The sequence below is a fragment of the Dasypus novemcinctus genome, chromosome 10 (genome assembly GCF_030445035.2).
Source record: "Dasypus novemcinctus isolate mDasNov1 chromosome 10, mDasNov1.1.hap2, whole genome shotgun sequence".
In the NCBI taxonomy this organism is placed as follows: Eukaryota; Metazoa; Chordata; class Mammalia; order Cingulata; family Dasypodidae; genus Dasypus; species Dasypus novemcinctus.
In genome coordinates, this window is record NC_080682.1 from 81,852 (window position 1) to 107,031 (window position 25,180).

The 25,180-nt window shown below is 46.9% G+C and overlaps 2 protein-coding genes and 1 long non-coding RNA gene across 15 annotated transcripts in view; 1 reads left to right on the plus strand and 2 right to left on the minus strand.

Annotated features, from left to right (window-relative positions):
• Positions 1–7,266, minus strand: part of SIRT3 (sirtuin 3) — a 27,468-nt gene extending 20,202 nt beyond the window's left edge. For 9 of the 12 annotated variants that reach the window (XM_058304847.2, XM_058304846.2, XM_058304843.2 and 6 more), the window contains exon 1: positions 7,134–7,266. In XM_058304847.2, the coding sequence (XP_058160830.1) occupies positions 7,134–7,216 (83 nt within the window). In that variant the 5' untranslated portion in view covers positions 7,217–7,266. The remainder of the gene's footprint in view (positions 1–7,133) is intronic. The other 3 variants (XM_071217867.1, XM_071217866.1, XM_071217865.1) reach the window with 1 other exon arrangement.
• A 504-nt stretch (positions 7,267–7,770) lies between these two features.
• Positions 7,771–20,458, plus strand: PSMD13 (proteasome 26S subunit, non-ATPase 13). Of its 2 annotated transcripts, none has more exons than XM_071217868.1 (13): positions 7,771–7,965; positions 9,398–9,476; positions 13,366–13,400; positions 13,484–13,539; positions 13,771–13,814; positions 13,987–14,073; positions 15,552–15,723; positions 16,694–16,773; positions 16,854–16,979; positions 18,518–18,580; positions 19,166–19,246; positions 19,379–19,526; positions 20,041–20,458. In XM_071217868.1, the coding sequence occupies exons 1-13, from the start codon at positions 7,871–7,873 to the stop codon at positions 20,079–20,081; spliced, it is 1,107 nt and encodes a 368-aa protein (XP_071073969.1). In that variant the 5' UTR covers positions 7,771–7,870; the 3' UTR covers positions 20,082–20,458. The 2 variants fall into 2 exon arrangements, with proteins under 2 accessions (XP_071073969.1, XP_004474965.1); XM_004474908.5 differs by having other exon boundaries at positions 7,772–7,965; positions 19,379–19,495.
• A 406-nt stretch (positions 20,459–20,864) lies between these two features.
• LOC131279941 (uncharacterized) lies at positions 20,865–22,386 on the minus strand. The gene is made up of 2 exons (XR_009187438.2): positions 22,250–22,386; positions 20,865–21,041 (listed from the first exon to the last, which is right to left on the minus strand). It is a non-coding gene; the product is annotated as an uncharacterized lncRNA (long non-coding RNA).
• Positions 22,387–25,180: the final 2,794 nt, after the last annotated feature.

Genomic DNA, 25,180 nt, shown 5'->3' on the forward strand with positions numbered 1-25,180 from the left:
GGAGATTAAAGCATTAGAAACCATCAATGATCAAATTCAAAACTTTAAAATTCTTAGTAGAAAATATCGATTGGGAAATAGTTCCTAAACCAGACCAAGCAATGTCTATTTGAAAGAAGACTGACAACTGCAAATACATTCAAATTAAAAATGTTTATTAAACGATACTTTAAAAGACATGGTAAAAATTAACAAAAGACTAGTGTCAAGAGTGTTAAAAAAAAAAACAACTTTTTGAAATGTATATGAAAAGCCCAACCAACACTATAGAGAAATGGGCAATAACTAGGAATAAGCTTTACAGAGAAAAGGGAACACCTACATCCAATAAGTAGAGATGCTCAACGTTAGTGATGAGGAAATGCAAATCAAGACCAAAATAATATGCCAATTTATACTCTAGCCAAAAATAACGTCTGACTATACCAGAGGCAGAGAGAACATGGACCCACTGAATGTCTCGTGTGTTCCTGGCGACAGTATAAACTGGGGCAACCACTTTGAAAAGCAGCTGGGCACTACCTTCCAAACCTGAACTTTCACGTACTCTCTGATGCATCCATTTCAAGAGTGTCCAACAAGAGATGTGTACAAAAGTTATCACGGAAGCACTGCTCACAGTCTCTAAAGTCTGAACATGAGGATGAATACTGTAGGATATTCATACAATGGATTCTTTTAGAGACAATTCAACAGTCAAAATAAACTAACCATAACAACACTTTAAAAAGTTGACTTTGGAAATATAATACCAAGTGAAAAACATACTCCCAAAAGATTACAAAGAGCATGATAAGAATTTGTTTCCCTCCCCAATTCTCCTTATAGTAATGCAAATGTTTATCCTTTGTCTGTCCCTGTGTATACTGGAAACAGATAAATTGTTGTTACTTTCCACAGGTCTACAGCCAGGGGGACTTTGCCCAAGACAAAATGTATTCTATAAACTGATTGTGATATGGTTTTGTACTTAGCATTGTTACTGATTTTTTTTTTTTTAATATTGCAATGTATTTGGGGATTCAGAGGGTGGAATGTGGCAGTTTAAGATCATTTATAAATCCCAAAAAAGAAAGATTATGTTTGTAAACTGGTCTGTTTCTCTGAGCATGATAACCTTTGATTGTATTAGATTCAGCTGAGTTGTCTTTGATTAAATTAAGGTTAGGGTTTTGATTTGACCATGTAAATAGGGTAAAACTTAGGTTAAGTCCCCACCCTCTTGGTGGGCTGATATAAAAGGGCGCTCACTCAAGAAAACACAGAGGATACAAAGGAGAGAGAGAGAGCTCCATAGACACAGAAGAGGAGAGAACTTGGTCATTTCGGTCCTGCCATGTGACAGAAAAGAGAAGGCTCAAACAGCTAAAGCCCTGAAAAGAGATGAGCCTTATGCCAGCCTACAGATCAGATCAGAAGAAGCTGGGTCCACCGAGCTTTAAGAGGACGAAGGTCTGAGAGACCCAGCAGAGATCGCCCGCCATCTTGCGTCAACATACGGCAACAGACTTCGATGAGAAAGTGTCTCTTACAGTACCATAAGTTGGACTCTTCAGGGTCTTGTAACTGCAAGCGTCCATCCCAAATAAATACCCTTTATAAAAGCCAACATATTTCTGGTACTATGCATCAGCACCCCTTTGGCTAATACACCTCCTGTCTGTTTGTGGAAGAGTCTGAGCAAGATTGGTGTCAAGTCTTTTTGGAATGTTTGGTAGAATTCCCCTGTGAAGCCATCTGGTCCTGGACTTTACTTTCTTAGGAAGTTTTTGATTACTGATTCAACCTCTTTACTAGTTACTGGCCGGTTGAGATCTTCTTTTTGTTCTTGAGTCAGTGTAGGTAGTTTGAGTGTTTTTAGGAATTCATCCATTTCATCTAGACTAATTAGTTGGAGTTAAGTTCATAGTACCGTCTTATAAACCTTTTTATTTCGGTGGGGTCAGTAGTAAGGTCTCTCCCACATTTCTGATTTTAGTTCTGTGTCCTCTCCATTTTTTTTTCTTTCATCAGTTTAGCTAAAGAATTTTTGTGTTTTCTTTAAACAGCCAACTTTTTGTTTTGTCAATTCTATTGGTTTCCCTTCCTCCCACCCACCCCAGTTGGCTTTGTCTGTTTGCTCATTGTTCTTGCTTGTTTGTCTGCTCATCATTTTTTTGCTCGTTGTCTGTGTTTTCAGGAGGCACGGCGAACCAAATCCAGGACCTCCCATGTCAGAGGTGGGCACTCAACTGCTTGAGTCACATCCTCTCCCCTACTGATTTTCTATTTCACTTATCTCTGCTCTAAGCTTCGTTATTTCCTCCCTTGTGCTCAGGGTTTATTTCACCTTTCTTTCTCTAGGTCCTCCAGTTGTGAGGTTAGGTCTATGATTTGATAGCTTTCTCTTTTTTTAATGTATGCATTTAGAGCTATAAATTTCTCTCTCAGCATGGCCTTTCCTGCATCCCATAATTTTTGGTATGTTGTATTTTCCTTTTCATTTACCTCAAGATATTTTCTAATTTCCCTTGTGATTTCTTCTTTGACCCATTGGATATTTAAAAGTGTATTATTTAATTTCTACATATTTGTAAAATTTTCCATTTTTCCTTCTAATATATGTTTACTTATATCAGTTTTACTAGAAAGTTACTCCACTTTTTACTTCTCACAGAATTTAAAAGGCAAATGCATAAAAAGTTGTGAGAAATCAGTGGTTTTGGATTCGTAATTTGTAACAGAAACTACATAACAATGGGGGAATGGCTAGGAATATAGTTTGTATATACCATTTGTATTAGCCAGCCAAAAGGGGTGCTGATGCAAGTACCAAAAATCTGTTGGTTTTTATAAAGGGTATTTATTTGGGGCAAAAGTTTACTGTTACAAGGCCATAAAGAATCCACTCAAAGTACCATAAGAGGTATTTTCTCACCCAAAGTGTGTTGCCACGTGTTGACGCAAGATGGCAGGCAATATCTTTGAGGTTCAGCCTTCCTCTTTCCTCTTAAGGCTCCGTGGGCCCAGCTCCTTCTGATCTCAGCTGTAGGCTGGCGAAGGGCCCATCTCTCTTCACAGGGCTTGTTTCTTTCCAGGCTCAGCAGCTCTGGTCTCTTCACAAGGTCAGCTATCAACTATCAGGCTGGCCCCAGCATCAAGTTCTCTCTTTTTCAGTGCCTATGGAGCTCTCTCTATTCCTCTGTGTATCTTCTCCTATGTATCTACCTCTGTGTTCTTCAATGAGCATCCATTTATACAGCCCACCAAGGGACTCAACCCTGCACACCCTAATGTCGAATCAAAGCCCTAATCTTAACATAATTTAATCAAAGCCATCTCAACTGAATCTCATATAATCAAAGGGTATCACACCCAGAGAAACAGACCAGTTTACAAACATAATCAGTATCTCTTTTGGAATTTATGAATAATAGCAAACTGCCACACCACTGAAGTTAAGCTGGTAACAAAGCAAACAAGACTGTTAGAGATTTAGGATGTTAAATTTGAGACTCATGGTAAATACAAAGAAAATATCAGAGAATATGCAAACACATGTGAACAGAAATTACAGTACAAGTTGTCAGAGGCAAAGGAAGGGGTAATGCATAATGGGTGTAGAGTTTCTATTTGGGGAGATGGAAAAGTTTTAGTAATGGAAAGTGGTGAGGGTGTCACAATATTGTGAATCCCATTGAATGATATGCTTGGGAGTGGCTGAGATGGGAAAGTCTACATCATATACATGTCCCCACAAATTTAGAAAAAACTGCAACTAAAGCCATAATGACAATGAAATGCAACACATGTGGGATCTAGCAAGGGAGGAGAAGAGGCTCAAAGGGACATTATTGGAATACAGAACATAGGCTTCATACCAATTTTAAACTTCTTGAACTTGATAACTGCACTTAAAGTGGTCACAAAGTGAATATCCTTGTTCTAAGGAAATGTACATAGCAGGATTAAGTGTTCAAGAGGCATGGTGTATATTCAACCTACACTCAAGAGTTCAGAAACAGACTGATAAATACACAGCTGAACGGATAGAATGATACAGCTAATGTGGCAAAATATTAAAACTGGATCTGGGTATGGGGGGGATGGTGGAGTTTCTGTATGGATTTTGTATTATTTCTGTAACTGTAAATTGTTAGATTTACAGTTACTTTTGTAACTGTAAATTTGTTTTGTCTTTTCATTTATTTTGTCCTGTAAATTTGAAAGTATTTCAAAATAAAAAGTAACAAATAAACAAGAGCCAATCATGAGAACAGAGGCTCAGACCAAAGATTCAACCCAAAGCCAAGAGTGTCCCTTTGTGGGGGCTCTGGGCAAGCTCTCAGCAGAGCCGCACATCCTAATGTGCCTGGGCTATAAGAAATTTGAAGTGACATTCCAAGAAAAGTAAACTCATTAGACTTCAGGCTAAATATTATCAGGATGACAATGGGCTCTTGAGACCATTCCCAAAAGAAACATTCGCCCCTGATAGCTAGGGGTTCAAGCTGCTACAGATGTGATACATCCACAGCCACTCGAGTAGGCAGCTCAGTATCACTCAGCTGCCAAATAAATCACACTGGCAGGCCCAGGTGCTGGGTGGACTCCAGCTCAGGGCTATGAGTACAAAATGGGCATTCAGAGGCAAAAAGCACAAAACACAAGGCTTGGCACATGACAAAGCCCAGGAAAGCAACAGGAATAAAACAAAAGCAACAGAAAATAACACAGAGCCTGGGGCAAACCCTGAAAATGATCACCTCCAGTTGTGCAGTCATGCACAGGGTCCAGAAAGGCCTTATGGGTTTACACATCTTTGCTCTTAACCAAATTGCAAATGTGTTCTTCACCTCCCAATAGCAGCCCGGTGAGACCAGAGGCCAGTGCTGTCAGGCCTCCACTGCTCAGGGTGCCTTCCTCACACCCCAGTTCAGCCCTTCCAGGAGCTACTTCAACCTTCCCAGACGAAGGCTTCTCCCACCCAAAGGACCAAGGCCCTGCCAGCAACCATGCTGACCCCACAATCACTTCAAAATAGGTTTCCCTACCTTGGTCCCTAAACACCTGCCATCGTCTCACCACACTGGGTCCCTGGTAAATCATCATGGGACCAGAAATGAGGTCTGAAGAAGCTGCCATAAGCCTGAAGACAGAGGACTTGCATCAAGACACCTGAGGGCCCGCACAAGACCCTCACCACGACAGCTTGGAATGTACAGAGACCCTCCCTATAACATTTCTGACTGCCTGTAGTGAGATTCCTCCACTCTGAGGGAAGAGTCAAAATTTCAACTGACAGCCTTCTCCAAATAAATGATGATTCTTAAGTACAAACAGACATAAAAACAGGAAACAAAGCATTTTACTTGTCACACAAACAAGAAATAAGCACCCAAAATATATAAATAACATTTTTTAGATACAGATCAGGACAATTTATAACTTATCTTGTAATTGGTATGATCATAACTCACTTCTGTGTCTTTTTCTTTTGCTCCTTAGAAAGCCAACACTGCAAAATCTCTTCAAGAGACGGATCCACTGCTGCCGTGGTTTTCCCGGAAGCTCAGCATGCATTGCTTATAATGGCTTCCACTCCCCACAGAATCCTAAAGTCTTAGTACAGCATATACAACCTTTGTGGTCCACTCCTGTAACATTTTTAACCTCCCTCCACTCCCTTTCACAAACCCCTCATTTGGGTCAAACAAAAGACTCCCTGTTTTATGGAGATGCGCTAACTCTTCAGGCTTCCAAGCTCTTTTCTCATTCAGCGTCTACATTTCAGGAGCCAAGGCAGGACCGAATGCCACCTCCTCCTAAGCCCCTTCTGAGTCCCAGGGAGAAGCCACTTTGCCCTCCCCTGGAAGGCTGCTTTTATAGTGCCTGTTACCCACTCCCCACTTCTGTGCAGCTGCCTCACACAGTGGTGTCTGCAACGGCGTGACTCGGGTGACTTGGCTGCCGGTCACAGCGAGGTCATAGCTGCCTTGGGGAGTGGGAGACGGGGGCCTGGAGAGGCACATGGGTGCAAGCTGGGAGAGGCACGTTGTAGAGGGAAACAGGGCAATTTCATCTACAAGGCCCGAAATCAAAAGTCAAGGGGCAGAAATTCCAAACGACAGAAAGCCAGTGCGAGCTCCTCCGGGCCACCCCCACACCTCCTATTTCAGAACAAGTGGCAACAAAGACGATTAGTTTCATGCTGGCAGCGCCATGTAGACCAGTAACTGACCACCAAACATGCCAGTCACAGACCACCTACAGATCATCTCTGACACTAGAACAAGCTCCGTGGAAACACGTGTTTGTCCGTCCTGTACCCTGCTCTGTCCCCGCACCTAGAGGAGTCTGCCAGAGTTAGCACTCAAGGAGGGCTTCTTGGAAGAAGCAATGTCTCTTTATTACAAAATCTTCATTAACATTTTTACAAGCTGTGAAGATGGTATTAATATCAAGTAACGTACCATTACTTGCTTAAATATTTGTCCACTTTTGGGCACTTAGGTTTGCTTCCAATTTTTATCTCTACACATAATTGTATGATTAGCAACTTTGAGCCTGAGGATTTTTCCATTTGTGGGCTCACTTTTTAGGTAAGGACCCCCAAAAGTGCAATTACTGTGTTTAAGTGTATGAACACCTGCTGGTGGGATGGAAGATAAAAAAAACGTAAATCATATAAACCTCCAGTCCCAGCAATTCTACTGCTAGGAATTCATCCAAAAAGTAAGGTATAAACAAGGTTATTTACCAGAGCATTATTTGCAGTAACTAAAGACTGGAAACTACCTCAATAAAGGAATGAACGGTTAAGTAAACCATGAAACCTCCACTGGGATTCTATGGATCAGGTAAGAGAATAAGGATTTAAGCACTAAAATGGAAGTAACTCCAAGGTACACTGATTTAAAAGGCAAGGTACAGAACGCTTCTGTACTTAAAAGCGGGGTCAGGGGTCAGGACTGTTGGACGTGCCCACGCAGCCGCCGCGGAGGCCACGAGACCGACGCCCTCGCTGACCTCGGGACACCCGGTGGGCCGCGCGTTTTCAAGGACTCGCAAGTGCCTTCCCCGCTCCGCCCCGACCACAACGCCCGAGGCCCGCGCTCCACACAGGCCCCGAGACGGCCGCCACGCGGACTGACCGAGGCTGGCGGCTCCAGGGCCCGCGGGAGCGGAGAAGCCCTTTCCCTAGGGCGGGAGCCGCACGCCAGCCCCACGGCGCCATCTTCGTCCGCGACCCGCGGCGGCCCCGCGCGAAGAGCCCCGCCCCCGCGGGCCAGGCCCCGCCCCGCGAGCCAGGCCCCGCCCCCGCGCGAAGAGCCCCGCCCCGCGGGCCAGGCCCCGCCCCCGCGCGAAGAGCCCCGCCCCCGCGAAGGGCCCCGCCCCCGCGGGCCAGGCCCCGCCCCGCGCCCAGGCGCAGTGCCTCACGAAGGTCCGAATAGACCCCACGGCCCTCGTAGGCTGGGCCCGAACGAGGCGCGTGCATTAGTACCTGACGCGCCAGCCATTGTCCCCCGGGATGGTGATGGCGACACTCCCACTTCCTGTGCGCCCTGCGCCAGGCTTCACACGTACACTGACACTGCTAGGAAGGTGCTATGTGATCCCTAGTGGAGGTGGAAAACGGCCGCTTCGGCCCCAGGCGGCTGCGGTCGGCTGCCCGGGGACCCGGTACGGACCCCGGAGAAGTTTCTGTCCATAGGGACGAGGCGTCCAGTTACCTTGACAACCAGCGGAGGCCCGAGGCCGACCTGCAGCGCTCCCGGCCTGCCCCGCGCGGCGCCGGAAGTGAGTGAGCACTTCCGGCGGCCGTGCTCCCCGAACTGGCGTCTCGCTGTTGCCTTGGGTAGTGCCGCCGGCGCGGTACCTTCCTGCGGTCATGAAGGACGTACCAGGCTTCCTACAGCAGAGCCAGAGCTCCGGGCCGGGTCAGGCTGCCGTGTGGCACCGTCTGGAGGAGCTCTACACGAAGAAGTGAGCGCCGAGCCGGGGGTACCCGGGCCCCCGGGAATGGCGAGCGAGGGCGAGGGGCCCCGAGGTGGCTGGGCCGGGCTGGGGTGGAGATGGGGGCGGGAGGGTCGGGCCTTAGTGGACTGAGGGCGCGCAGGTCGGTGTGGGGAAGGCCTGAGGAGGTGGGGACGTGTGGGGAGGGTGGCGACACTCTGGCCCGCGAAGTGTCTGAGGAACCTCGAGGGAGTAGGGCCAAAGGGAAGAGGGGTGACAGCACGCGAGGACCGAGGAGCCCTGCTGTAGCCTGGGTTTTTGGGTCTAGGATTCACTGCCGTCCTCACTAGGAGCTATGGTTGAGGCTTCTGAGCCCCCTTTCCTTCTGGCCTTACTGAAGGGGTTCAGGACTGGCCTGTGATTTTAGTTTTTGATTCCAGTCAAACAAGCCTTTGAGTGTCAGGCTGCCACCACTTTTGAGTAACAAATCCCGGTGACTTGTACTTAGTCTTGTCTTAACTATCTCCAGTTATCTTTCTCACTCCCTGGAGAGTATAAATCAGAGGCCAGTGTAATTTTGTTCCTTTCCCTGTTGGTTCTGCAGCTGGTTACACGCTGGAATATAAGTCCACTTCCCCTCTCTCTCCTGGTCCCTACTTTCCTATGCATTTCACATTGGGCTTTGTGTCTCTAGAAACAGGATGGGTTTCAGAACAATTAAATTGTTGCTAAGCACCAACCTCTTTTAACACAAATAGAAAATAGAGTAAATAGCTAGCATTGAGTGAGCGCTATGCTCAAAGTACACGTCCTATGATTACCTCCCTGGTATCAACCATAGCATTTAGATTAGTGCTGTTCACATGGGTATTCAGTACATGTTTTGATGATATTCAGCAGCCTTCTGCTATTAGCAACTTTGGTAAGAAAATTGTTCGTGCTTGGTCAACAATTGCTTGTATTGGGTAGCATTTTATGTTTTCCAAAGCATTTATATATATATACATTATTAATATTAGCCTTCAGTCTTTGAAAGGCTATGCACTGTTCTAGACATTCCATGTTTTAGCTCATTTAATCCTTCAGCTCTATTCACAGATGTGGAAACAGAGTTCAGTTTAAGTACCTTTCCTGAGATACAACTAATATGTATGAGAGCCAGGATTTTAACTTAGATCTGTGTGATTCCAAAGTTCTTTTTCCTAATTGAGCCTCAAAATCACGCTTTGAGGTAGTCTAGAAAGATATCCACTTATAGCTGGGAAAATTGCATCGTAGAGATGTTAAAGTGATTAACCATCTATTAGCAGAGCCAGAAAAAGAACTCAGGCTAATTAGCATATGCTTTAGTATTCTTTCTTCTGTATAGTAGAGACAGTATTTATTTGGTAGGACCATGAAGGCTGAAGGTGTCTGAGATGCAATAATAATTTACAGGTCTTGACGGCCTTGTGTTTTTCAGGTTGTGGCATCAACTGACACTTCAGGTGCTTGATTTTGTGCAGGACCCATGTTTTGCCCAAGGAGATGGTCTCATTAAGGTAAATAATTTATCATACTGAATCAGATTATATAAATGTACTCAAGGACTTTTTAAAATAATAGATGGATTTTCTCATAATAAGTGACACTTATTCAGCAATAACTATATGTCAGACACTGTTCTAAATGCTTTACATATTATTTAACCCTCATAACCACATTGGGAGGTAGGTACTGCTATTATCTTTGATGTTTTTAAAGTAGACACAGAGACACCAAGAGGTTAAGTAACTTTTCATAAGTCACAGCTAATTAAATGGCAGAATGGGATTCAAACACATTTTGCTTTTATGTATCTAAACTTTCAGCCTAAAGTATCACCTTGTAGCAAGCCTTTATATCTTATTGTTGAAAGATATTTTTTGGAGTACTGTACTTTTAGAAAACTATTATAATAAAATTGAAACTTAAAACCATTAGGATATAGAGAAGGATTATCATAGGAATTGTTTAGACAACTACTATTGCTCCCTCTTCTCACCCCTTCTGATTCTTGCTTGCTCTCAATGCTTCTGGGTGCTGTGGAAGACAGAATATCTTTTGTGCTTCACTTGTGCGGGGAGTCCCGTGTGCTACCAAACTGGCTCTGTAATAGAGCACTTTCAAAATTTTGTCAACAGGAAAAATAATACGTTGAGTTTCCCAATATTAAGAGTTATCGAACTGTAGATTAATTAACTCGTATTTCTTTTCTGGAGTTTTGGGGGAGGAGACTTTTGTTTTTATATTTGGCATAGAAAACCATTTATTTCTAGCTATTTTGGGCATGTTTGTGTTTGGAATCAGCAGCTGTCTATTTCTTCATACCTGTCTTATTTCTTCCCTCATCTGCCCATCCTCTGCTTATCCTTAATAAACCTCATGATGCTCAAGGAGCCCAGCGTCCTCTGATCCAGGTCCCCACATCTCCTTCAGCTTCTCAGATGCCATAGGCCATCTTTTTTCTGTCCCTTTGTTCACTGCACTCTGCCCAGCCTCCCCAGATTATGTGTCAAACCCCCACGACTTTGTTCACCAATAACCTCCCCTGTGAAGTCTTTCTTGGCATCTTTCTCTTTGATTCTGAATGAATTGAAGAATTATACTTGAATTGTAACTGATAGCTAGCTCATAATTATAGTTTGAGTTATTTATCCTGAACACATTACTTTATATGTGCTCAGAGTGAAGCTTAGGTGCCACGTCACTGTCCTATCATATAAGATATTGTGTATACCTATCAGTTTGGCATTTTACTGCTTAGAAGAACTTGTAATCACCTCCTAGCCTAGAGATTTTGCTGGGCATTTTCTCTTCTGGATTATGTGGGGAAATTAGAAATAAGACTCCATCTTAATATTTGTTTCCTAATGTTCTCTGTTCTATTCATGGAAAATTCATTTATCTCTGTCCTTCACTTCTTGTCTTTCAGTCGCTTTTCGCACATGACAAAATAGTTCCTCAACCTCTTGCCAGTGTGACACTTACTCAGTTGTGTGTGTGTGTGTGTATGTGTAAAATAAATCTTTAAAAATTGTTGGGACCCAGTCCACGTAAGTGCAAGATAGATTAGTCATGAGGTGGCAATCAATAGAAGTGATTTTGAGGTTCTGGACTTAGCGTGGGCTTTTTTTTTTTTAGATAATTACACGAATTATAATAGTTATCCCAGAAGAGTTGAAGTCATTTATTTCCTGTGGTTCGATTTAATATCTAACTTGTTATAGGGACATTTCATCTATCTCCCTTCAAATCCCAGGGGAACTTCAGGCTCTCCTTGTCAAAGTAGGACCCATCTGGAGGCTCCCTCCCCTACTGTGCCCACGCAGGCTTCTCTTCAGTGAGTGGTGCTGTCCAGACATCAGCTCAGCATCATTCTCAGCCCCTCCGCCTTGCTTCTGCCCTGTCCCTGATCAGTTCTTATTCAGCTTATCAACAAATCTCTCTCAAACTCACTTTTGCTCCCTCACTTCTTGTCTTGGCAGTAGCATCATGACTGATCTCTCTTAGTCTTTTCATTTGCTATCTTCTCTGCCCCCAGGTGTTTCTAAAATTGAAGTGTGATCATCTTTTTGCTTGCTTAAAACCCATCACTGCTCAGCTTGGACTTCAGGAAAAAGACCAAGCCCCTCCTGGCTTGTGCTCAATACCTTCCACCTTCTGTCTCTTTCAGAATACCCCTGAAACAATGCAGTTTTTTTTTTTTCTTCTTTATTGCTTTTGCACGAGTTGGTTCTTGTCTGGAATGTTCTTTCCTAATTGCTCCCTCTCCCACACCAAATTTTCCCACCCCTTTTATAAAAAAGATTTATTTATCCCTCCCCCCCTCGTTGTTTGCACTCACTATCTGCTATCTATGTTGTGTGCTCTTCCTGTCTGCTTGTCTTTTTTTAGAAGACATCAGGAACCGAACCCATGTGGGAGGGAGGTGCCCAGTCGCTTGAGCCACATCTACTACCTGCTTATTGTGTCTCTCATTGCGTCTCCTCATTGCGTCAGCTTGCCACACCAGCCCTTCATATCAGCTCACTGTCTTGCTTGTCTTCTTTAGGAGGCACCAGGAACCAAACCCAGGACCTCCCGTGTGGGAGGCAGGCGCCCAACTACTTAAGCCACATCTCCCTTTCCACCCTCTTAATTGCTCTTTTAAAAAAGGTTTTTTAAGCTTTAGATTACATAAATGATACATCGAAAATATAATTCCCATATACCCTACCCTCTATTCCCTTTATTCCCTTATAATTGCTCTCTGATCCTTAATTTTTTTATTTATTTATTTATTTTTAAGGTATCAAGGTGAGGGATTGAACCCAGGACCTCATATGTGGGAAGCTGGCGCTCAACCACTGAACCACATCAGCTTCCCTTCTTCAGTTACCACCTCTTCTAGAATAATTTTCCTTGAAACCTCTTTCTTTGGCTGATCTACCTCTGTGTGCTTTTTTTTTTTTTAAGATTTATTTATTTATTTATTTCCCCTTCCCCCCATGTGCTTTTCTTATTGCTCTTAAACTCACAGTATTGTCGTTTATTTGTTTACAAATGTGTCTTTTCTACTAGGCCAGGAGCTCCTTGAAGGGAAGTTTTTTCTTACTTTTTCCCATGACCATAGACCCTAGCAAAGAGTCTGAATGAGTGCCAAAATATTTCCTGAGTGGCTGAGAAGTTTGGTAACAGGATGTAATTAGCTTGTAAACTTTTTTTTTTTAAGATTTATTTATTTATTTATTTCCCACCCCCCCGCCCCCCGGTGGCTGTTCTCTGTGTCTATTTGCTGCATCTTGTTTCTTTGTCCGCTTCTGTTGTCGTCAGCGGCACGGGAAGTGTGGGCGGCGCCATTCCTGGGCAGGCTGCTCTTTCTTTCACGCTGGTTGGCTCTCCTTACGGGAGTACTCCTTGCGCGTGGGGCGGCACTCCTTGCGTGCATCAGCGCTGTGCATAGGCCAGCTCCACACGGGTCAAGGAGGCCCGGGGTTTGAACCGCGGACCTCCCATGTGGTAGACGGACGCCCTAACCACTGGGCCAAGTCCGTTTCCCTGTAAACGTTTAAAATCTGAAGGAACTCCATTCTGTCAGGACAGTGAACAGTTCAAACTGATAGCATATTTTACTTGGAGGAACTTGGAGGGAGGATATAAGAGTTGACCTTTAGGAAATTCTTAGAGGGCAGTGTTCTATTCCCAGCAACATCACCTTTCTATAAGAATCCATTGGAGATCATTTATGTGAACTTAAATAAGCCCTGGTTTGGATCTCCTGTCATTCAGTTTATTGAAAGCTTACTATGTGTTAGACATTGTGGCTGCCAAGCTCATAACCGGATAACATTGAACTAAAAATAGTGTTTGGAGTCTTGGTTTTACAGACTGAAAGACACCCTGTAATTCCTCCATGTTTTTATTCCACAGCTTTATGAGAACTTCATCAGTGAATTTGAACACAGGTAAACCCTCTGTCAGTTCTTCACTTTGATAATGAGTATGTGGATATGCATTGACAAACTGAAAGAGGTGGTTTTTGTTTCAGGGTGAACCCTTTGTCCCTGGTAGAAATCATTCTTCACGTAGTTAGGCAGATGACTGGTGAGTCTCATTTTATTTCATGAAGGAACAGGTCCAAATGGTAATTAAGATGATCTTGATATATAAGCTAATTGAACTTACACATTTTTGTAGAAAATCTTAGATTCTAAGTTATGTGTTAGACTTAATGGTCTAAGCCTAAAGATTATCCAACTTGAAAGCTTCTTGGTTGGTAGAAACCAGTCTGCAAAGGTGTTCTGTTGGTGGTTCTGACTTTGCTCTTTCTTCTAGATCCTAACGTGGCTCTTACTTTTCTGGAAAAGACTCGTGAGAAGGTAAATGTGAAGTTTGAACTATACCTTTTGGACTGTTTGTGATTTATGGTGTCTGCGCACACAGCTTGCATTAATTTTCCGTGGTCATGTAATCTAATATACATATGGAATGGCTTGCTTTGTTAGTCTGCTGCCTAGACTTCTGAGGTTCCCTTATTTATGATGTCTGTAGGTGAAAAGCAGTGATGAGGCTGTGATCCTGTGTAAAACCGCAATTGGGGCTCTAAAATTAAACATCGGGGACCTGCAGGTTACAAAGGTGAGATCACCATAATACTGATTTATCTTTGGTTTAAAAAGTTGTTTAAATCCATAGGGAGAACATCCTGTTTTTCCTCCTTAACTGTTTATTTTTACATAATTTTGAATTACAGAAAAGTTGTAAAAAATAACACAAAGAATTTTCTTAAAGTCTTCACCCATTTCTCCGAATATTAGTGTTTTACCACTTTTGTCTGTTCTGTGTATGTGTGTAGTTTTGCTGAGATGATGCCCATTACCCTTAAACAGAGGCACACTCGCCCTGTGAGGGCCCAGCACCTACACCTGAGGTCTTATTGGCAGCTCGTGTGCACTCTTCATCCTCCCCTGCTTTCTAGATATGGCACTTCCTGCCTATGTTTATATCATGCTTATTTTCATTTAGTGCATTTGGGAATAGGTGGTAGGTATGGGTGGCATAGAGACAGCTGTAAGTGATCAGTCTGCCTTGTTTAGCCAGAAACCACAAGTTAGTTTTTATTTTGTTCTGTTATAACCTTAATTAAAGAAAGTATTGGGTGTAAAAGGTTGAAATTGCTCTTGTTCTCATTGCTCTAAAAAATACTTTTTATTTTGCATATCATTTCCCAGTCCTAGCCATCATGCATGCTTACTGCATTTTATTTTTAAATACTTAAGACATGTAAAAAGCCCTAAAACACAATAAAGAATACTGCGGCAGACATTCCTGTTCCTGCCAACCTGCTTAAGAATTAAAGCAGCACCAGCACAGCTAGAGCCCTGTGCAGCTCAGGTCCAGCTCCTCCACCACTTGGTATTGCTTTAACTTACTAGTTCATCATAACGTCGATAGGTGTAATTACTTCATTTTTTCCATTTATGATTATAGACATTTAGGTTGTGCTTTGTTTTCTGTTAGAAGCAATGTACTTATTTTCCTTTCTGTGCCTGAGTCCTTGCGTACATGGACACGAATTCCCTGCATTACATACCTGGAAGTGAAATTTACTGGGCTGTAAGGTGCTTACATCTACAAGTTTATAACGTATTGCCAGTTTTTTCTTCATGAGCATTTCCAATGCTCCATATCATCAACACTTGATATTTTCAGATTTTTTAATTCTTGCCCATCTGATGGGGATGAAAAGTTACTTCAGCATGGGTTTGATTTTCATTTCTCTGAGAACTAGTAGTTTTTTGGCCATTTTCCACTTGTATAGAATGCCCATTAATACCTTTTACCCACCTCCCTGCTGCATTGTTTGCCCCCTGATGGATTCGTGCTTTCCATGTCCTGATCATGACCCTTTGTGGGTTACACGTGCCATAAGTATCTTTCCCAGTACTCAGGAGCTTCCTTTGTACTTTTGTCCTGTGTTTTGGATGAACTAAAGTTTTCTATTTCAACGATGTATTTATCAGTCTTTGTGATTTTTGCTTTTCAGAAAATCTTGTCCTATATTACCTTAAAACCTTACAAGTTAAAATAAAGACAATCTTGCTTTCTGTATGTAGGAAACAATTGAGGATGTTGAAGAAATGCTAACCAACCTTCCTGGTGTGACATCAGTTCACAGTCGTTTCTATGATCTCTCCAGTAAATATTATCAGACAGTTGGAGACCATGCGTCCTACTACAAAGATGCTCTGCGGTTTCTGGGCTGCATTGACATTAAAGATCTGCCAGGTAATGTTGGGCCACTTTGAGTCAGCTCCTCGTTGTACAACAGGCACGTTCTCCAAACGTAGACACTGCCAGGGCTCTGGGCAGCAGGTCTCAGGACTGTTCAGAGGCATTCATTTCTTCGTGAAGGAATCCCATTGGGCTAAAGTACAGGGAGATTCGTTTACCCTTCTGTTTCCATGTTGTATTTGTCTTCAGCATTTAATTCAGATGAAAATGAGGTCAGCTCCTGAGCCACTCACTGTCCCTTCTCCACGACCTTCCTGCATTTGGAGCATGAAGGTAGAAGTGCCTTCGTGTCCCCTGCTGGGGGAAGGGCACAGTAACTCACAGTCTGAATACTGAAATGCCAGACCCATGAGAATAAATTACAAAACTGTTTCAAGAATTTGAGAGTGGAAGGAAAAGTGACCAGTGAGTTTTCGGGAAAGTGCAAGGAATATGTATTTTAAAAATTTTCAGCCTACTTTAGACATTTCGTACAATAAATTGGTAAAGCTGAGGAGGCCAGCAAACCTTAATAATGTTGATGCAGCTTTGATTGTTGCTCCTTAAGAAAAATATATTGGAAATAAGCAACTTATGTGGTCAGGAGAATAACTTCTGTACGGGAACAGAAAGTAGATTAATTCTAGTCTGAAAAGAGGCTAAATGAGGTAACTTTATAATAGATAAGAAATAGTACTACCCACAGCTGGAAGGGATTTAAGGAACTCTTTCCTCCAGGAATTAGTACAGACTGAAACTATAAATAGATTTGCATATTTTTGGAAAATAAGTAAATAAATGTTCTTTCCACAAAACTCATGCTCCTGATATAACTTGAGTCCGTGTGTTACTTTAGAAGAGATGCTCTTAAGGCTTTGTCCCAAAACCATGACAAAGACGGTCCTTTTCTTCTTACTGTGCAAGACCTTAAAGCCAGTCAGGACTGGGGCCACAGAACGTAACTGGTGTGTTGTTGTTGCTGTAGCCTCCGAGCAGCAGGAGAGAGCGTTCACACTGGGCCTGGCAGGACTTCTTGGTGAAGGAGTTTTTAACTTTGGAGAACTTGTAAGTTGGCGTGAACACAGATTTCTTGAGAGTGAGTGGCTGCACACTTTTCTCTGGCTGACTGCCCACCCCTCTCACAGCTCATGCACCCTGTGCTGGAGTCGCTGAGGAGCACTGACCGGCAGTGGCTCATTGACACCCTCTATGCTTTTAACAGCGGCAACGTGGAGAAATTCCAGGCCCTGAAGGCTGCCTGGGGCCAGCAGGTGAGCCATGGATTGGGGCTGCTGAGTATTTCCTCAGTACCTTTGCGTTCATTCATCATGCATTTGTTCATTTAGTCAACAGTCTATGTCTGACATGCAGGGAGGCACTGGGAGAAGAGAGAAGAATGAGAGGCTCAGGCTCTCATAGAGCACTGTAAAGAGTAGAAACACATCGAACCGGCTGTTAGCTGGTTGATTAGTTAGGATACTGGTCAGAGCCACAGGCATTCTGCTGTCTTGAACCTGTGCCTGGTGGGGGGCTGTTGCAGAAGGCTCCCTCAGAGAGGTCTGCTGTGCTCAGGGCCTTGGGGTGAGTAGAAGCAGCCGGGAGCCAGGCCTGGGAGGAGCATCCCCAGCAGAAGAAAAGGGAGCTATTAGCATGTTGGCTGAAGTGGGGAAGAGTGAGTCGGTGGTGGAATGAGCAGTCAGTGGAGGGGGGCCGGTGGGGGTTAGTGAGAGGTGCTTCAGGAGGACCTGAGCTTTAATGGTGTTTTCTTAAAAATGAAATGATGAGAAGCAAATATTATTAAATGTAAACATCATTGATTTTTGATGGTAGGAATTGTGTTTATATTTATAGTTTTGTCTTTTTCAGAACTTTAAATTTTCTCTAAGTTTAAAATAAACTTGTAAAAATCTACACATAATGGAGCAAGGTAGAGATAAACAAAGGGACCATGAAGAAGCAGAAGGTACCTGGTCCAGCCAGGCCACCCTAGAGCCTGAGGCATGCAGAGAGTGCTGGAGAGAAAACGTGGCTTTCAGAAAGAAAGATGGCTAGTCATAGAAATCTAAATGAAAGAAGGGAAGGAACTCAGATGCATGCTAGCAGTGTCTGTCCAAGCAGCACAACCTTGCCAGGGTGGAGTGGACCCTTTCTGAAGCGTTTGTCCAGTGCCTGTGGCAGGAATGTCCCTGCTGGGGCTGCCTCTGTCAGGGTATCAAGTTCCTAAACATTGGAATCAAAGTAATCAATTCTCCTTCTGTGCTCACCAACCACCTGCTTGCGGAAGATGGCCCAGGCCTTGCAGAGGGGTGTGTTCTGGTTCTGACAGTGCTGTTCATGACGAGTTAGACGATAGGCTGCTCTTTGGACTTAGAATAAGTCTTCCGAGCTGAGGGAGCCTGTTCCTAAGACCTGGTGCCCTGACACTGTGCTGATCCTGAAGGCTTTGGAGCCTGGAGGTCTTGCTTGAACTCACCAAGGCAGCACACACCCTGACATTACCTTGTGCCCCGGGAATCTTCTGGAAACTTCCACTGCCTGTATTCTAGCCTTGTGCTATTTGTGACAAATCCTATCAATTTCTTGTGTGAAAAATGGTTTTCAGTTAGGTACTCTTAGGATTTGTCAAGAAAAGTAATGTTCAAATCACTTGAAGCTAATGAGCCTCAGCTATCAGCAGTGTACAAGGCTTTGATTTGCCCAGTTTCTCTTTGTTTGAATTGCTGTTATAGAAGGAGCTCCAGAGCCAGATCACGCACCTGATAAGCACAGATGCAGGTGATTTGTTTTTATGTCTTTCTATACTTTACAGCCTGATTTAGCTGCCAATGAAGCCCAGCTTCTGAGGAAAATCCAGCTGCTGTGCCTTATGGAGGTAAGCCCACTCTCCCAGGCAGGTGTGCCAGTGGCTCTGGAGCCTTTTGGGCATAAACCCATAGTGATGCTTTTGTCTGCCACACTGCTGCTCTCCCTCACCTTCTGTCCCTTTGGCAATGCTTGCGTTGTGTGTATTTGCTTCTTGGTTTGGAGAGTTCTCTGACCTTCTGAACTGAGAGCCGCCCCTTCCCATTACTGATCCACTTGTTGTCCATGTGCTTGTCTGTCTTTCCACTAGAATTTAGGCTTCTTGAGAAAATGCATCTTGTCCTTCTGATTCATCTGTGTCACTAGCTCCAAGTGCAGCCCTGGCACGTGGACTGCAGTCTCACAGACTTGCCAAGTGGAAGAGGGATGCTTTTGTCCCTTCAAAGCTTAATTTCCCCTTTGCCATTCTATTCTAAGCTTTGGAAATTTGTTCTTAATGAGATATGTGACTAATATTAAGGAGGTTTAATACGTGGCGTACTACTGATAAGATCATCTATACATTTTCAGAGCAAGTATTAATAAAAATATCCTTATCAATCAGCTCTGACAAATTTTATTTGGAAAAATAGCTAATAAAACTCTTTTTTTCCAGATGACTTTCACACGACCTGCCAATCACAGACAACTTACTTTTGAAGAAATTGCCAAAAGTGCTAAAATCACTGTGAATGAGGTATGGTTCTTGGGCCTGGGGCACCACAGACAGAGGGGCCAGGGACCTGCAGGAGCACACTGGTCCTAGACTCTGTCAAAAAGAAAAAGCATCTTGGGTCTGCAGATTACAAGTCGGCCCCCTCTGCCCCAGGTGGAGCTGCTGGTGATGAAAGCGCTGTCCGTGGGCCTGGTGCGAGGCTCCATCGACGAGGTGGACAAGCGAGTCCACATGACCTGGGCTCAGCCCCGCGTGCTGGATCTGCAGCAGGTGACGCTGTCGAAATACCTGGTTTGCCTGGGTGGGTTTTGGGTCATATCTCTGTTTTGTTTGGATGGACACCATTTAGGAAGAAAACATTATTAAACAGATTGTGGAGAATGAATTACTGCTGTAGGGACTAAGGGCTTTTTAAAGACTAATTTAATGCAAGCCTGGGATTCGAACCCTGCATTTAAAAGCTTAGTGTGATAACAGTGACGGTTGTGCTGATGATGCCTTTTAATCTCAAAATTGGTGCTCCAATCAAATGTGTTCCTGGTTCCGTGATTTGAGCTCACTCGCACCCTGTTCACATTTGCTAGAAATTTAATCCCACAGATTTCCTCCATTCTTGCCTCCTTTCCTTCATACAAGTTTTAAACATCCCTGTGGTAAGACTTGACTGGGATAACCCATCACACACCAGCCCCCCGCCCTGCTCTGGTGCCCTTGCTGTTAGCCCTGCCCTACAGGGCGAGCTGACCGTGCGGGTGCTGCACGGCCTGGCCGCTGCACCGAGCCTCATGCCCACGTGGTCTTGCCTCTGCCCTCAGATCCAGGGCATGAAGAGCCGCCTGGAGTTCTGGTGCACTGACGTGAAGAGCATGGAGATGCTGGTGGAGCACCAGGCCCACGACATCCTCACCTAGCGGGCCGGGCTGCCTCTGCCCACGGGAGCCTCTCTGTGCTTGCTGGACCTGGCAGCTGGAAGACCTGCATTTAATTGGGGTGGGGGGCTGGGGTCCTGTTCAGAGTGAAACAGAAGGCTGTCACTGGAACCTGTACACTTCTGTACACTCTTGGGGTAAAGGAGGCCAGCATGAGTGCGCCAGGAAATGAAGAGCTGGCCCGGAGTTCTCTGGAGAGCACTGCCCTCAGTTTGGGTTTGAGTTGGTTTCCGTGTGCATCCACCCACGTGCCCTTCCCAGTGTGGCTTAGGAATGTTTCTATAATAAAGGCCTCAGATTTGTCCTCTTGTGGTTCTGTTTACTTGGGCTTCACTCCCAGGTGAAACCTGTGCCCCAAGGTATTAGAAATCATGTTATCAGAGCTGGGGAGGGTTTGGTGGAGATTCAGCTTTGGCCTCTCTTCTCCCTCGACTCTGAGGAAAAGGCCTCCCTGGCAGATAAGGTGGGGCTGGGGAGTCAGACTCGGGGCTGGGGGCACTTGAGCAGGAGGCATCTCTGCCTTAATGTTGCTCAGGGAGATGAGTCCATCCCCTTGGGCCTCCTCGGCTGACTTCCCTGACAGGTGTCTGTCTCGTGCCACCGTGAGAGTGGACATGAGCCAGCCTTCGGGATACCTGCTGGGCGTCCAGGGGCACCCACTGCGCAGGGCTTGGGGGCATCACGGCACTTAAACAACAGTCACCCCAGTGAACGGTGTGGGAGGGATTTAATCATCTTTTCAATCCTGTGCTTGGAGCGGAGCCGGAGCCGCCGCCTGGGGGTCTTCATCTGGCTGAGCCTTTCTTGTAGGTCTCCAGGTGGGATAAGACCCAGCCCGCAGGAACCAGGAAGCTGAGGAACATGGTCGAGAGGGCGATGGCCTGCTCCTGCGTTAGGGGGAGGACAGAGTCAGGGCTGTGGCCCACGGACCCGGGTCTGAGGTAGGAGACCCGGTGCTCACCAGAGCCACGGTCAAGAGCTGGAAACAACGCCCTGCTGCCACCCCCTCACGACCCTTGGACGAGGCTCTTTATCTGCCTCCAGACTTCTCTACCGGGAGGAGCCCTGGCAAGTTGTGGGCAGTAAATAACTCCTGTCATCATCAGCGACCTGCCCCGGGTCTGCTGGCGGAGTCCAGCCCAGCTCTGCTCATCTGAACCACTCAACACCGCCCCGCGCATCCCCCATCCCGTCCCCGCCCTCCCCCACCCCATTCAGCTTCCAGCATGGCTGCGTTTCCCTCAGCCTTCAACGCCTTCCCTCCAGCTTTGCTCACAGTCAACCCCGGGCGGGCACGCCTGGCTGTCGGGCTGTGGGCATGTCGCTATTCAGAGCTGAGACTAAGCTGCTTGCAATGAAATGCAGGCCCTTCTCCAAATGAAGAAGCCAGGGTGGAGGTGCTCAGGGCCCCTCTGCGACCGGAACCCAGCCGTCAGGGCTGCACTTTGGGAGCAGGGTTCCAAGGCCCAGCCTGGGCCCAGGCCTCCTGCCCCCTCGTTCCTACAGTGATCAGACACCGGCAGAGACCTTGGTCTGGGCTCAGCTCTCAGGTGCAGCTGGCTGCATGACCTTGGTTTGTTTATACAGAAAGGAAAGACCACCGTGCCCTCCTGGGGTTGTAAGGGTTAAATCAGGCATGGGCCCCCGTGCGGAGGTGGAGGCTGCTTGGAGAGCCCGTTTCTTCAGGCCTTTCTGAGGCGAAGGTGAGTTTCCACCTGCAATCCCACTGACCCTCAAAGCAGCTCCACATCCCCCCTTCAAAATCAAATGGATGGATGGAATGCTTTATGAATATCAATAAACTTGATTTTAAAAAAAAGTTGAAGCGAATGTGCTGCCCTCTGAGCTCAGCCTTTAGCACCCCTTGTTTGCCAGTCAGCAAGTGGGGGTGAAGGGTGGAGAGAGCCTCTTTGACCGCTGACCTTGGGAGCCTGGCCTTCGGGAGGCCAGCATGGGACTTGGGCCCAGGCCCCTCAGCTCCGGACACTGTGCCCAAAGGACCTCCCTCCACTGACCTTGCCTGTGTCTCGCCCAGAAGCCCCAGGAAATGGGCCTCGTCCTGCCTGAGCCCGTCCCCTGCCTTGGGGCCACTTACCCCTGGAGAGGTGGGTGTCTTGGCTGGCCTGGCAGAGATGTGCGCACTGGGGACCACCCGAGGCCTCAGGCTGGCCTGGAGCAGCCGGGCGGTGCGGGGCCACTGGGGCATGGTTCTGGGGTCACCTCCCTGAGTGCCCTACAACTCTTCTGCTCTGAGTCCCTGCTTGGAGTGTCCTGAGCAAACTTGGGCACTGGGCTTTTTATAGCTCCAGGGGCAGCTGCAGCTGTCCTCGCCTATCACAGCCCTTGGCACGAAGCCCTGGGGGCACACAGGGGTGGGAGGGGGTGAGGCAGAAGCTCTGCCGGGGCTCTAGCTTCTGTGAGAAAAGGGAGCCCCACAAAGGAGCAGGTCTGAGGGAGTCCGAGTCAAGGCTGCAAGGAGGAAAAAGGCAACAATTTGCGTTCACTTCAGACACCTGGGTTATCAGCTGTGCACGTGGGGCTCTTTCGGCATCCCCTAACTTGAATTCCAGACGGCGGCTCACCCAGCCCTGTCCTGGCCTGCACCGCTGGGCTCCGGCTGAGCGACTCCCACCCCCATGCTGTGGGGACACAGAGGAGGGGAGGGGCGTTCAGCTGGCACTTTGCACTCCTGCCCTCCAGGGCCCCACGTGGGTGAAGGCACTGACGCAGAGTGCAAGTGCTGTGCCCACAGGCCGGGAGGGCCGCCCTTGCCAGGATCTGAGCCTGCCTGGCAGTGTCACCCAAACACGAGCGCAGAGCTGCCCCTGTCTCCCTCTGCTTCACAGACATGAGCTGTTCATTCCCTCCCACGCGAGCACAGATGAGCAAACTCGCCTCTGCCCTCCAAGACCACTTCACCCCTTCTCTCTGCAAGTCCCTCCCCCATCCCAGTGACCTTGTGCTTTCCCTGAGGAAAGTGGCCAGGTGAGCTGCCACCCTGCCAGGGCAGAGGTCTGTTCTCCAGCCTCTGTGACTGCTGGACCCTGTGCTCCTCAGTTGCCCCCACCTTGTCCAGACTGCCTGACCACTGACGGCCTCGGGCCTTAAGCTCCAGATCTGATCCAGCCCCCGTCTGAGGGCTGTGACCCCCTGCTCTCCCGTAGGTGGGAGCCTTCACCCCCACCAGAGCCTGAGTTCCTGAGCCAGCTCCCACCGCGTGCCTGCCCCCACCGCCCCGCCTGCAGCTGCTTGGGCCTCTTCTCTGGGTGTCAGCCTTCATTGCCCTCTGGTTCTCACACTCCACGTTCGACATGACCACATGTCCAGGTCTAACAACCTCCCTCCCCAGTCCAAGCCACAGTGACCTCAGTGACCCCAGAGCAGTCATTTTAGAGCAAATCACATCTTGTCACTTTCCCTGCTCAGCACCTCTTGGAGGTGCCACTCATACTTGGGGTGAAATTTTCCTTGGAGGCCCCGAACGATCTGACCCCAACCCCCGGAAGGCCTTCCACCTTTCCCCAGACACACCCAGGAAGGGGACCTCGTGTTTTCATGTCATTTGTTCAGTCGGCCTCTCAGCTCTCCTCCAGTTCCATCTAAAGCAGCACGGCTTCCTCAGCAACTGTTTAATTTTTTTCAATGTCCTGATCACTTTCCAATGACATATATTATTTACTGTTTACTTCCCTGGAATATAAGCCCCCCAAGGGCTCGCCGTGGAGTCTGCCTGGACGAGTGGACAAGTGGAACATCAGTCAGTGTGGGATGGAAGGAGGCATTTCCAGTGCACGCCAGGCTCGGGCTGGACCAGGATCCAAAGGCAAAGAGGGCCAGGCCTGGCTGGGGCACTTGGCGACCAAGCCAGATGCACGGGAGGAGCAGGTGCTTGCCCGGCACCATGCCGGCTCGCCCATGAGAGCCATTGCCCCCCGCTGGGCGGGGGGATGCCCTGGGAGCACTTGCCGGCTGACACGGTGCGCAGGAAGCAGGGTGGGCTCAGGGCCAGGGTGGCTGCACGGTGGGCGGGACCCTGGGGTGGGCACCTCCCAAGGCGCCCCACCACACTCCCTCCCCTGAGACTCACCAGAAACCCTCATTCCTGGCCTTGGCCCAGGAGAAGAAACGTAGCTGGCATTAAGCCCATGCACCGAGTGGGCACTCACAGCCCAGGAACTGGATCCCCTCCTGGTTTAGTTTCCTAAAGGTTCTGCTCCAACAGTGGAGTACATTAGCCTACAGAGTTGAGGCCAAGAAAATGTCCAAACCAAGGCCCATCAAGGCAAGGCCTTCTTCCCAAAGCCCACCTGCCGGCAGTCCTCGGCACCTCTACCACACGGAGAGGCACATGGCAGTGTCTGCTGGGCTCCCTTCTGGGTCTTGATTTCAGCTTCTTGCTTCATGGCTTTCTCTCTGTGTGTTCATTCTGTTTATAAAGGACTCCAGCAAGAGGATTAAGAGCCATCCTGAGTACTTGGAGTTGTCCTGGGTGGTGCTGCAGGGACAGTTACTAGACATTTTATGTCCTCCCATGGCCCACTGAGTGCACATAGTATGGGCTATGGAGTGGACCACTGACCATGTGGGGCAGCAGTGCTCAGAGATGTATTCACTAAGTGCAATGAATGTCCCATGATGATGGAGGAGGTTGTGGTTATGGGAGGAGTGAGGTGAGGGGGGTGGAGGGTATATGGGGATCTCATATTTTAATGTAACATTAAAAAAATAAAGATAAATTTAAAAAAAGATCCATCCTGAGCGAGGTGGGTCACGTCTTAACTGAAGAAGTCTCATCCAAGAAGGTCCTCCTTACCACGGGCTCACACCCCAGGACCAGATTAGCTTTAAGAGCAAGTTTTTCTGAGGTGCACACAGCGTCAAACCTCACACCTCCCTTGTGGCAGGGGTGGCCTAGGACAGGCATCTCCATTCTCTGAGGGGCTGCGGGAGAGCAAGCGGTGCCCACAGGGCGTGCTTCCTTGCTCTGGGGAAAGGCTGGAGGCAGGGGAGTGACCGCAAGGCGTCT

Excerpts from the sequence above, each read along its gene's own strand:
- PSMD13 (XM_004474908.5), top strand. The coding sequence starts at position 7,871 with ATGAAGGACGTACCAGGCTTCCTACAGCAGAGCCAGAGCTCCGGGCCG. Across the intron at positions 7,966-9,397 it reads GAGGAGCTCTACACGAAGAA|GTTGTGGCATCAACTGACAC; the intron begins GTGAGCGCCGAG and ends TGTGTTTTTCAG. Across the intron at positions 19,247-19,378 it reads CTAAAATCACTGTGAATGAG|GTGGAGCTGCTGGTGATGAA; the intron begins GTATGGTTCTTG and ends CCTCTGCCCCAG.